At 35.9% G+C, this 13,043-nt stretch overlaps 1 protein-coding gene across 1 annotated transcript in view; it reads right to left on the reverse strand.

The window, feature by feature from the left end:
* adgrv1 (adhesion G protein-coupled receptor V1) overlaps positions 1-13,043 on the reverse strand; it is a 697,787-nt gene that overhangs the window by 629,557 nt on the left and 55,187 nt on the right. Inside the window, exon 3 of the mRNA XM_051930189.1 lies at positions 5,352-5,501. Coding sequence (XP_051786149.1) covers positions 5,352-5,501 — 150 coding nt within the window. The remainder of the gene's footprint in view (positions 1-5,351; positions 5,502-13,043) is intronic.

A 13,043-nucleotide genomic window follows, 5' to 3' on the forward strand; every position in this document is an offset into this window, starting at 1 on the left:
TCCTTGCTGAGAGAGTTGCTCTCAAAGATGTCAAGTATATAACCAGACAGGAGGTGAGAAAGGTGCTTCAAAAATAATGACAAGCAGCAGGTTTTACAGGAACGCACTTGAGAGAGGAAGCACCGGTTAAGAGATGTTCACTAACGCAAATACAGTGGAGAGGTGCTAAAGGCACACAAAGGGCAAGAGATAGCAAAAACTTTTTTAAATTACTGTATTACCTGTCCTTGACAGGTATGGTGGCTAGTAAACAATAACACAATAAATTACTGAGGGAAGCTCATTACTTTTTACACAACACTGGCCCTTAATGCAGAAACACCACTTATAGCAAGGAACACATTCTTTACATCTGTGGTGGGCTGGCGCCCTGCCCGGGGATTTGTTCCTGCCTTGCGCCCTGTGCTGGCTGGGACTGGCTCCAGCAGACCCCCGTGAACCTGTGTTAGGATATAGCAGGTTGGAAAATGACTGACTGACTGACTGACATTCTTTACATGCAAAGTCTAATATGCTGTAGCAGGATGTGAATTGTACTACACTAGAAAATGGAAATATAATAGAATTGTTAAAGTAACAAGACTCTGCTCTGCAAAGTTTTGTGATGGTGTAGTGTCTATTACTGTGGCATTATGGATTTGGCATCCTGGTCAAGGCTGTACAGAGTTTGTAGCTTCTTCCCATATCTAAATGATGCATTCTTCCCAGATCACAAAGACTTCTATGTTAGGTTTAGTGCTGATTCTAAACTGGTCTGGGATTTGTGGGCCTTAAACCTGACTCCTATATCCCGGATGCTAAATATGCTCTAGCCCCTCAGAGTGCTGGAAAATGTTTTGTTGTGATTCATTGCAATTAAATAACATATATTTTAAAAATTATACATTTTACTTTTTGAATATAACTAGAACAACAGATATTTGGGAAAGAAATGTTTCCCTGAATCCAAAAATTAATCTAGAACTTGTGTCAGCACTAGGGAATTGAGACACATAGTGGTGAATTGTTTAACTTTAAATGGATACAAAAAGAAGAAGGCCAAGAAAAAAGAAAAGGGGAAAAGAAAAGAAGAAAAGTTTTTTGATTCTTGTTGTGAAATATATTCACTGTGGGAATTGTAGTGCAGGTGTTGGTGTATCCCATCTGTTTACTACTTGTGTCATCATGCAAATGACAAAACAGTATTCACAATGTTGTTCGTCTATCTAATGTTTTTAAACATGTATTTTAGCTGTTTGGATTTAAAATGTTTTTACAAAATTAAGTAACAGTTGTACTGGACTAAACATGATGTTCAAGCACGTACTAACAGGGAAAGGTATGAGAGGTGGCAGTCAGCAAGCTTACAGTTGCAGTGCTTAAGCCAGTGACAAAGTGGTCTGAGCCAGCAGCTTTGTGAAGAAGTGAAATGGGCTGCTTTTAACATTACTGGACTGTCCCTGCTTTGGCTCTAGGGAGAAGAGCTAGGGCTGTACAACGTACGAATCTCCGGTGCATGTAAAACTGCATCTATCCTTTCAGTATTCACTGAATATTCCCATTGTGAGCAAATAAATTATTTACAAGGAACCATTCAAATGAGACAAGCCATTTCTTTACAGTCACTTTCATAAAATGTCAATGGTTTTGTAATTGTTGTTATATAATTTATTAGCACAATTCAATTAGTGTCATATTGTATCAATATCTAAAATGAGAAGCAAGTCAGACATTACTGGAAGAAAAAAAAAGAATTTCCAGACAGAGTTTCACTGCCTTGACCCTAGAATGTCACAATAAAGACATTAAACTGTATTGTTTTAAGATCATGTGTAAAGTTTATCTGGAAAAAAAACATGATCCATCCCTATTGTAAATTCCCATCTGACTAAGTAAACTCAATTTGTGTGGCAGATGACCAGGTTGACAATTGACGGTTTTGTCTTTGCTCTGGGTTGGCCCTGTTTATTTCCCATGTTTTCTCAACCTTGTTTGTCGTTGTAACAGTCAGAGATGTGCATTCAAACTACACTTTTATTTTAGGGTGAGAGGTTGCTCAACAACAGAAAATACAGTACACACAGTTCTTTGGAGATTGCAACTATAATAAAAATTGGTGACATGACTAAGTCTAATTTAATATGACTGAGTCTAATTTATAGTCCTCTATTACCTAGAGTTCTGTTGTACTAAGAAAACAGCCTAACAAGTATCATTGTATTAATTTATGGTATACTGGGTGCCTGTCTGTCTTTTAGGTAAAATACAGCAACTAATTTAATAGAATTAGATTTCTGAGCACCAATAAATGCCCGCTAACCATTGTAGTGCACTACACAACTGTATTTGTTTATCTTACAAGGTACAATATCTTTCCAAATGTGATAACTTTCAACAAGTTACATAAATTTGTTTCTAATAATTGTTATGACATTCACAAATACTCAAAGCCAACATCTTTGTAATGTACTTTTCTAGAATTGATGTCAAAAACAAAAATCAGTGGGCTAAGCCTAAAGTGATGTCAAAACAGGAATTACCAAAACTACAAGAATGCCATCAGAACCAAAACAAAGCCTATAAACTGAAACGAGTACTGGGACGCTACAAGTCACTAGCCAGTATACCTAACACTATAAATTCAATAATAACACTGTTTAAGGTTTAAATATATAATTTCAGATGAAGAACTGAAGAGTTACCCTGAGTTTTAAAGTGCAGCCTTCGTGACATGATGCATTGTACCTCTTGACAGGTATTCAATTCGTTAGTAATGGTGCAGTGCGCCCTTGCAACTCGCCAATTAAATGCTTGGATTTTAAAATGGTAGTGCGATGCACTAAAAATTAAACAACAAAAATATTCACATCTTTGTCAAAAGCACACATATGTTCACTTTCACTGAAAATAAAGTTTTAAGGATATTCAAAACAAATGCATAGAAAAAATGTACCTAAGACCAAAAACATGCTTTCAGTGAGATGTTGGAGGTTTAGCGATTATCAACAATAATTTAGGAAAAATATAATATGGGAATATAAAAATGACAAATTATTTGGTGTATTAGTGATTTTCTTATCCTAACATGGCATATCAATTCTCACTTAGTTTATATGTTCTGAATCATACAGTATCAATTCTAGCTTTGAAGCTCTCAAGGTTTTGCTTTTAACTTGAAGTAAGTGTTGACAGTTCTCTGAAAAAATGTTCTTAAACATTGGTCTAAAGTTTCCTCATAAACCGCTTTAATCTGTGTCCCCTGTGTCCTTGTTGAAGAGCTTATTTAAAGTAACAGCTGGCATTAATCTTACACATTCCCTTCATCATTTTTAGAGTCCTTTGGCATGTTTCCTCTAAAAATTGTAACCTCTGTGCCTATTGTACAATACTGTGCCCCCACAGAATAAGATCTTTTGGATTCGTTTATGAGACATAATAAACACATTCAGTGCATACAATAAATCCACAGCTTCCTGGCAGCTATTGTTAGGGAGAATCCTGCATGGCATTTTTCTAATTAATCATTGTAGAATGAATGCCCTCATTAGGGGGCATCACACATGTGCATTTAAGCTTCCGGCCTTCTGGGCTCATAGGAGGCTGAGGATCTGTGCTGGTATCCAGAAGGCTGCCGGTTCGAATCCCTGTCACTGCCAAAAGAGATCCTACTCTGCTGGGCCCTTGAGCAAGACCCTTAACCTGTAATTGCTCCAGGGGCACTGCACAATGGCCGACCCTGCACTCTGACCCCAAGGGGTATGCGAAAACTAACAAATTCCTAATACAAGAAAGTGTATAAGGCGAAATAAAGATAAAAAAAAAAGCACTACCACTCCGGGACACGAGGGGGGGCTGTTACTGACAGCGTCATCTTGGTTTTTTTTTTTGGGAAACTGCCCACTGAAGGCAACTGACTCCTCCCCTTCCGGCCCCTTCACTATAAAGCCAATGCACTCGTGAAACGGCTTGTCTCATTCTGGAGAGTGCAGACCACACAGCAAAGCTCCCACCCAAGTATTGACCACTCTACAGAGCCTTGAACCTGGCTGATAACTTTGCATTATTATTTTAAATTTTGTTATTATTCTACACTCCATCGAGCAACTGATTAAAAGGAGTGGCCCGTTTTGTGCCCCAACATCTCCTCTGTGACCAATGTGTTCCCTCAGTCGATGACAGGACAAATGAAAAGGTTAAATTCTGGTATGACTTAAACCATGTCAAAATGTAAACGTTACTGTACCACGAGAGGGTATGTCACCCAATGTTACCATTCTAATCTAGAAGTTTCTTCACTTGGGACTCTTGCCAGAAACAAATTTACAAAGTTTGTGCAAATAGATCATTATTTGTCCCTGATCCTTCATGAAAAAATATATTTGAATTTTAATCTATCTGTGAATCTCTGTACCCCTTTCCTAAGTTCACAATACCTGCTGCTGAAACAGGGTATGTGGTTAACATTAACAAAAGCTTAGTTTTACAATGGAATAGTTGCCATAGTGTTGGTATGCCATCTCTAGTGCAGAGCTAGGAGGAGAGGGGGTTGATGGTATAGGTTCTCCTACTAAGATTACTCAATGAAAATGGAAATTACAGTTTTTTGTTTTGTTTTTTTTTCATTTGAGACAGAAACTTTGCACCCCTTTAAGACTTCTTTAAGAAAATCACCCATTCAATGTATTACTTATGAACTTTCAGACTATTCAACATAGTCTGATACAACTAAATCTCAATTAAACTGGATATGTATATGGGTCCAAATTGTAGTCTACCCAGAAAGAAACACTGTCTTGGAAGAAGATGGAGACCATAAGGCGTATTCCATGCATTTAAATGGTAATGTTGAAGATGGTTAAGATGAAGCTGGGGTTGCCTAGCTATAAAACAATGAAGATGAATTAGTCATTTTGTTTTAAATGCTGACTCTGAGACATGACTAATTCAATGGGACACAGGCAGGTGTATTGATAGAAATGTCAACTTAGACTTGAGAGGCAAAAACTGATGGAAGGAACACTGACCAGAAAATAGGATATAGGCTGAAAGTTAACAAAACCCAATTCTTTGATAGAGAGATTTACTATCTCTTTATGGTATTGTTGTGGTAGTTCTTCTGTTATTTTCTTTGTTAATATCTTACAAATGGTTTAAAAAAAACAGGAATAAATAAAATTATTAAGGTATTAGACCTCTGTCAAATTGAGTTTACACTTTCCCATTAACTATGCTTTAATGTATGACATTTCACCACATTGACTCAGCATTCTTTAAGGTTCTTCTGCATATTAATTCACAAATATTTAATTTCATCGCCCTTGTGTTGAAAAAAAATACTAAAATAGCCAAAGAGAAAAACTATAACACCTTACCGGCAAAATTAAAGAAAAACTGAAAGTCTCATCGGCTTCTGGAATATCATCATCTCTGACTGCAATAAAAATAGTTTTATTGGTTTCTGAAGCATCCAGACGAGCAACATAGGAAACCGCTTCAAAGTCCCCTGTATTTTTTTCTTCAAGCTGTAATAGGGAGAGAGAGAGGGAGAAAGAGAGTGATAAATGCAATTGTAATAATGAATGTATAACTTACAGTATTTTGCAGGAAGTCAACTCAATCGTGAGTTTTGAGATTTTATAGTTGAAGAACCAAACTCCAGAAACACAATGAAGAAAGAGAGTGTGTGTGGATGGAAGTGGCAGTTTACACATGTAGTTGGGTTAATCTTCTTTTCCTGTATTATTTTTCACCACCTTCTGAATCTAAGTAGGTTTTCTCTCTTTATACGTTTGCTGGACTTGTGTCAGTGGGCACTGCAGTGAAATATTTGGGAATTCTAATTGAAAATTAGAACGAAGAAGACAAGATGAAATGTGTAGTAGTCTCCAATAATAATAACATTTTAATACTCAAAAGTAACTCAAATTGCTTTACAATAATAATAACAGGGACATCACAAAAGAAGAACATAGAAAGGTGAAGAAGAAACATACAAGGTCTGTAATTTAAAATATTTTGTACTTGGTTTAATATGCTTAGTAACAAAGCTAAACATACCCAAAAGAAATACATGAACTTATCCTTGCCCATCTGATCTATGTTTTAGTTTTATAACTGTTTGTTATGATTTCATCTTGATTATGCTGTAGATACTGTTGCCTAAGATACTCACTAGATAGAGTTTACATGTTCTCCCTTTTTTAATTGAGTTTCTTAGAACTCTGTTCTCCTCTCACAATCCAAAGGCGTTCAGTTAGGTTCATCATCAAATTCCTACTGTTGTAAGGTGTGATTTAAGTGTGGCTATATACTCTGGGATCAACTGTTATTCCATCTAGTGTTATATCTTTGCTCGTTCCCTATGCTACCAGCATAGGTTCTGGCTATTAATGACTCAATTTTGTGTAGAAAGTTTAAGACAATGGATTGATATTTGATGTATTTATTTTATTTTAGTTTGGATCATTTAAATAGCTTATATAAAAAGCCAAATTTTCCCGTGGGGAAAAAATAAAGTTCTGTCTATCTATCATATTAAATGTGTTGTACAGAAGAGAAAGACTGACTCTGAGCCCAAGTAAAGTATGGCAACCTTTTTTCTAGAACCTAGGAGTCACAGTGGACTTGTCACTATTAACATCAAGACAGTGTTCAGAAGCCATTAAGATGGCTAACAGAATGTTAGGTTATACAGCACAATGTGTGGAGTACAAGTCAAAGGAGGTAATGCTTAAGCTTTATAACACACTGGTGAGGCTTCTTCAGGAGTAGTGCATGCAGCTTTGGTATCCACATTACAAAAAAGATAAAGCAGTGCTAGAAACAGTCCAGAGATTTATGAAGTAGTATTATAAGCAAATGGAGATTAAGAAGTGACAAGTTTGAACTGTTTAAAATTCTGAAAAGAATTAGCACAGTGGATCAAGACTGGTACTTTTTAAAATAAGCTCCACAAGAACACAGGGACAGAGGTGGAAACTTGCTCAGGATAAATTTCTCACAAATGTTAGAAAGTTTTTCTTTACATAGAGAAGCATGGACAGATGGAATAAATTACCATGTAGTTGAGGCAGACAGGTGGACTTTAGGGACATTCAAAACTTGAACTTGGTGTTATTTTGGAGAAATTAGGTGAGGGCGATTGCTTAAGCTTTGTTGGGCTGAATCGCATGTTCTATTGTAATGTTTCAAAAAAAGGACAATCGTCAAGCAGCCAATCTTTAATACTGTATATAAATACTGTATAATGTTGTCTTTATAAAACATTAATCTCCCTTTAGGAGGTGGATCTGATTTTGTTGGTTTCTGTTTTTCCGGAACAACATCAAAATTGTCATTCCTAAGCAGTCATTTACCTTCAACTAATCATCTTTAAGGTTAGCGGTTCACACACAGGTCTCGCCAACTGTGAAAAAAACCTAGTATCTCACATCTTTCAAGTTTTCAGCAAATTGAGAAAATGATGTCGCTCCTATAATTAACGATCTGTAGATTTCGTTTTTCCTGAGCTTCATGTACACAAAATTATTTTTTTCATGAATCAACAACACCTGCCATTTAAATCACACGGTCGCAGCATTTAAACCACATGATCATAATCTGATGTTTTCATTGGTAGGCAGTCTTTCCTCATTGGCCAATGGAGTTGCTAGGTTTTTTACTTGCAGTATGCACAATACTGTGTACATATTAGCTTCTTCCATCATGCTATGACCGGAATGAAGACATATTTGGCCATCACCACTATATTATAACAACAGCAAAGACCTAGTAACTCCAAAAACTAAAAAAAATTCAGTTTTGAAAAAAAGGGCAGTAATTAGGTTTTTCCATTGCACTTGAGAGGTACTTGAATAAAGACTGCACATAAAGGCATCTGAAACTAGTTAAATACAACATCACAAGATATGAGTAGACGGGTAATTTACCAGGTAAAGTATTTGGGAGAATACATTTCTCCACTAACCTCTGCTCAAAAAAATCTGTTCATACCATAAACTATACTGTTTTTGTAGTAGTAGTATTGACACATGTACAGAAAGAGGAAGCATAGAAACAAAAGTAAGATGTACATTAGGTATGCTGATCTGTGCTATCTATTAAAATAAAATGAAGTTATACATGTTACAAGTTGGTTGGACACGCAAGAAAGAACTTCACCATAGTTTGCAAAAGCAAACAGCCAAAATAAAAAACAAAAGTCATGTGTACACAACCAACATCTTTAATGGCTTAGAAATTACTGGTACGGTACATCCATTGACATACATCCATTTTAATGCCATGTACCTGTTTTTATAAAAAACATCTGTTTGGGTAATTTGTTATGTGTATAGACTGATTGTGATGTTGTTAAATGATGCAGTAATCCTTTCTTATTTTTGTTAACAAATTAACTGGAAAACACAAATATATTTTTGTAAAGATGTGGCAGAGCTGAAACTGTGAATAGATTTAGACCTGCTATTCATCAGTCCATCTATTTCCAAGATCCGTTTATTCCAATTTTAGGTTTTGGAAGTGATGGACTTTATCCTAGTAGTACTGGGACTAACGTAGGAACCAACCCAGAAAAGTGTGTTAATCCATTGTAGGACACAGTTATAACACATTTCAACACTTGCCTCTACTATGCTGGTTAATCTAACCAGTACTTTTTTAGATGTTGGATTTCCCAGACAAATAATTCATGCATTCAAGGAGAAGATGATGCAACTCTAAATGGAGGATTCCCTCAGTTTCTAGAGCAGTGAGATGACGACACTCACCATTGCACTACTAGGACACCCTAACCATAGGATAAAAGTTAGAACTATTGGTTGACTTTAAAGAGTTTGCAAAAATTTCTGCATACCTTTAAAAAATATTATTGATTTTGTCAATAAAAAAAACTGCTACACAGACAGAAAAATGGGCTTTTGAGTCCTTTTACATTCTTCACTTGCTTACTAAAGCTGACATTTTTACTATATATTCACATCATTTTATGTGATACAGCTAATAGAAGAAAAAGAAAAGAATAATAGGGCCATATGCCTTCAAATTCAGTGCATTAAAACCCCTAACTGATGTGTAATTTATTGCTAGCAAAGGGAGATATAGAACCCACTAAATGCTCCAGATGTTACCAATGTAACCAACCCAAAGACAGCAGCATCTTTAGTGTGGTAGCCTGTCTTTGAATCTCATACTTAGAGAAAAGACAGGCCATCTCACTACAGCTGTCAGTCCCGGAATAGAGACAGCCGGAATTTATCTGTTAATCAAAGTCAGTCACATTGCAATTTAAATTCTAAAAAACATAGGCCTGGGCAATTTCTACCAAATGTTTCAGTGTGTAGCCTACAGCTTCTGTTTCCATATGTGTTTGCAGTGATTCTTTGCTCCAGATCTGACCACAGAAGCCTGCTTCATAGTTAGAAAAACAAACATCTGGTCACCCATTGTTGTTAATAGTTTAACTAAAACAAAAACATCTGTATGTTATTCTGCATTGGAAGAGCTCCCAAAACTATGAAGGAAGGTCTAACCAAAACTTAGCATCTCACTGCAATTCCATTTCCACAGATGACAGGATCTTTTCAATTATGCATCAGCTGGTGGAAAAAGATAAATACATCCTTTTTTGTGGGGAGTCAGTGTGGGTGGCAAGAAAGCTTAGCTGCTTTTGGTTGACCATATTGCTTTAGTTTTATTGTACTGGCCAAGACAAAACATATGGGAAGCTGTGAAAAAGATCTAATTAAATTATTCCAGTCCTCTATTATTCTGGGTTTCTGTTTGCTAAATACACTCTGTTAGTTTAATTGATCATTTTAAATCAATTCATTGTTGAATTAATTCACTTTCTTATCACTGTAGTATTGTGTTACAAAATTCTAAGCTTATTTTTTCGAAAACAACAAAAATTATGCATATAGCTCTTGAGAGTAATTAAACTGACATAGTTCTAAATTAACCTGCTGATCATAAATGGATTAGTGGTAGTTGTATGTACAGTGTGTATATGTTTAGTGTATGTATGTATGTATTTATTTTTATTTTGAGATAGAAAATAATATAATGCATACATTATATTGTTTGATAAATTTAGTCACACTGGTGCCTTGTCCAGGTGTTGTTCCTAAATTGTGCCCTATGCTTGCTTTGATAGGCTCCAGCTATCCTACAAACCAACCCTGGTTAAGCGGTTTAAGAAGATGGATGGATGTATGGGTGAAATATAGTCACATTTATTAACTCTACAACTAAAGACAAAGGACATTCAAAAAGCTTCTGCACTTTTAAATTTTCATTGGGAACAGTGAAGGTGGGAGGAGTAGTAATTGGGCATTAAAAAGTTGGTACAATGCTGGGAAAATTGCATCACAAACGAAGGTGACTATCTAGAAAAGTAATGTAATTTGTTTTTGAAATTCTTAATAAATGGAGTTTAAAAAAAGTGTGGAAACTTTTTGAATGTCCCTTGTATATTGGAAGAAGAACTGGTGAAAATGTCAATGTATCTATTGTCAGACAAGTTTCTAGCAACTCTGAAAACTACTGATCTGATTAAGGCAAGGAGAACAATAGTGCCTGATTACTTCCAACAGATGTATCCATGATATGTTTAAAATCTGCGAGCTCTTCTACGGTATAATTAGAAAGACTAATTAGTTAAAAATTTAATTATAGATGATTGGCAGTAATAACATCTAATTAGTCTATTTTATTTTTGCACCCCTATATGTTAAACCCTGTCTTTATTACACCCAACAGAAAACACTTACAAAATGTGTACCAATAAAGTAACAGTTTTGAAGCTGAAAATATTATTTTCTAATCACGCATGCTAAAGGCCCTACTCCAGGGTTCCTAAAGTTTATCCTGGAAGGCCGCATGGCAGCAGGCTTTTTTTTTCAACTTATCCAATCATTTTTTTTTTTGGACTTTTATCCAGGTCAAGGTTGTGGGAGCCTGTTCCAGTAAGCATCAGGCACAAGGCACGATCTGTCCCTATACTGTACATGGTACCAGTTCATCATGTGCTGAACACACACACACTAGGGCCAAATTAGCAATGCCAATTTATCTAACATGTATGTCTATGGACTGTGGGAGGAAGCCCACACAGACACAGAAAACAAGCAAACTACATGTAGGTAGTTTGTGAGGTAGCAGGCCTACCACTGTACCACCCTTTTTCACCACTATTTCTTACTTAAAAGCCACAATTGCTCAACCAACATTTTTCTGATGAATTTTAGCTAACTTACTCATCAAACACCTTAATTGCTCCTTTTGTTCTTAAACCATGTTCAGTTATAAAAGAACTGCAAATAACAAGGGTACCAGGAGTCCACCAACTAACATAATATCATTAATGCCTTGGCATGTTCATTATAAAGTATCTGTTCTAGTAAGATATTCAGGAAAAAACTGGCAGAGAAAGACATGAAGCACTAAAATCACTCATTTCCTCCAATCCATAAATGATTTGGATGAAGTTCTCAATAAAGAAAACCTACAATATAAAAAAAGACCCAACACTGCAGAATGAAACCACTAAGAAGCTATATAATTAAATAACAAGTTCCATTATCAGCAAATAATTAAGAAATGAGGCTAGAAAAAAAAAACATGTAGCCAATGCAGCCTTTACAGGCTCAAACTTGAGGACCCTGGCCCATTCCTTAATTTAACAGAGAATGTAATGTCAATATTCAATTTTATAACAACATCAAAAAAGGAAGCTTATATGTTAAAATAATGACCAACTTTAATTATGAAAATAGAAAATTAAGAAATCCAATAATTAATAAAGCAAAAGAATAAAAATGATAGATATCAATGATAGGTATTGAAATGTTCATAAAAAGAATTTAGGATACATAGATTATAGGACAGTTATGATCCTCATAATATAAATATAACATGTGTGAAGTGTTTTAAGAGAGTGAGTTCATAAAAGTTAAATTATACATCGGCAAACAATATTTCAAAAAGATGCAACAGTGTTTTAAAGAACTTAGCTGGAGTGAATGTCTAGTTGTGGAGACAATGGTAACAGACAAAAGCTTTGTTGGTTTATATTTTGTGTAGTTTAGTTGTGCCTTTCTCTAAAAAATAAATAAATAAATAAATAAACATTGTGTTGTGTTCACCAGTCCCACAGCATGAAAATGTTTTATCTTCTCTTTCTTCACCATTTTTTCATTTACAGGCACGGTATTGTGACTGAATGTTAGGTTAATATGTCTGTTTTAGATCCTTTTCAGAATATATGCAAGCAAATACCACACCTACATACTCTTTCATCCATTCCACTGTTGAAATATTTGTTAAAACCCAGAATTAGTTTAAAAGGATGTGCATCAACAACAATAAAGCACTGGGGAGGCCTCTTTTAAAGTTTGCATTCAGTAGCATTCATTAAGAATGAATCACTGAAGGTTGTAACACCATGTTGAAAACTGCAGTAATGTAGGTAAGAGTATAATCCTTGTCAGACAAGAAAAGGACACAGAAAGGATGGAAAAACTTGTTCAGAGACAAAACAAAAAGGGCAGAGCAAAAGCACCAATAGTATCTGAATGAATGAGTCCTGAATGGATTCATTATCTGCTTCGTCAAATGCACGTGACGTAGCTTAAAACAAGCTTAAAGTGATTCCTGTACAAGTAATTTTGCGATGCACTGATAAACAGGATCATGCCAAGGAAAAAAAATATTCTGACTATAAGCATGCTTCTTAGGCCAGAGACTCCACCTGCAAGAACTGGTTATCTCTGACCAGTGTAGCAGTAGAGGCTGTTATCGACCTCTTGCACCTTCAGGTACCACGCCAGACACCAGGTAAAAGTCCAAGACTTTTTTATTTTATGATAATAACGTGCACTAAGCACCCTCCACTCCACACTGTACATACATCCATCCATCCATCCATTTTCCAACCCGCTGAATCCAAACACAGGGTCACGGGGGTCTGCTGGAGCCAATCCCAGCCAACACAGGGCGCAAGGCAGGAAACAAACCCTGGGCAGGGCGCCAGCCCACCGCAGGGTGCGCACACACACACCAAGCAA

Source organism: Erpetoichthys calabaricus, chromosome 7 (genome assembly GCF_900747795.2).
Source record: "Erpetoichthys calabaricus chromosome 7, fErpCal1.3, whole genome shotgun sequence".
In the NCBI taxonomy this organism is placed as follows: Eukaryota; Metazoa; Chordata; class Cladistia; order Polypteriformes; family Polypteridae; genus Erpetoichthys; species Erpetoichthys calabaricus.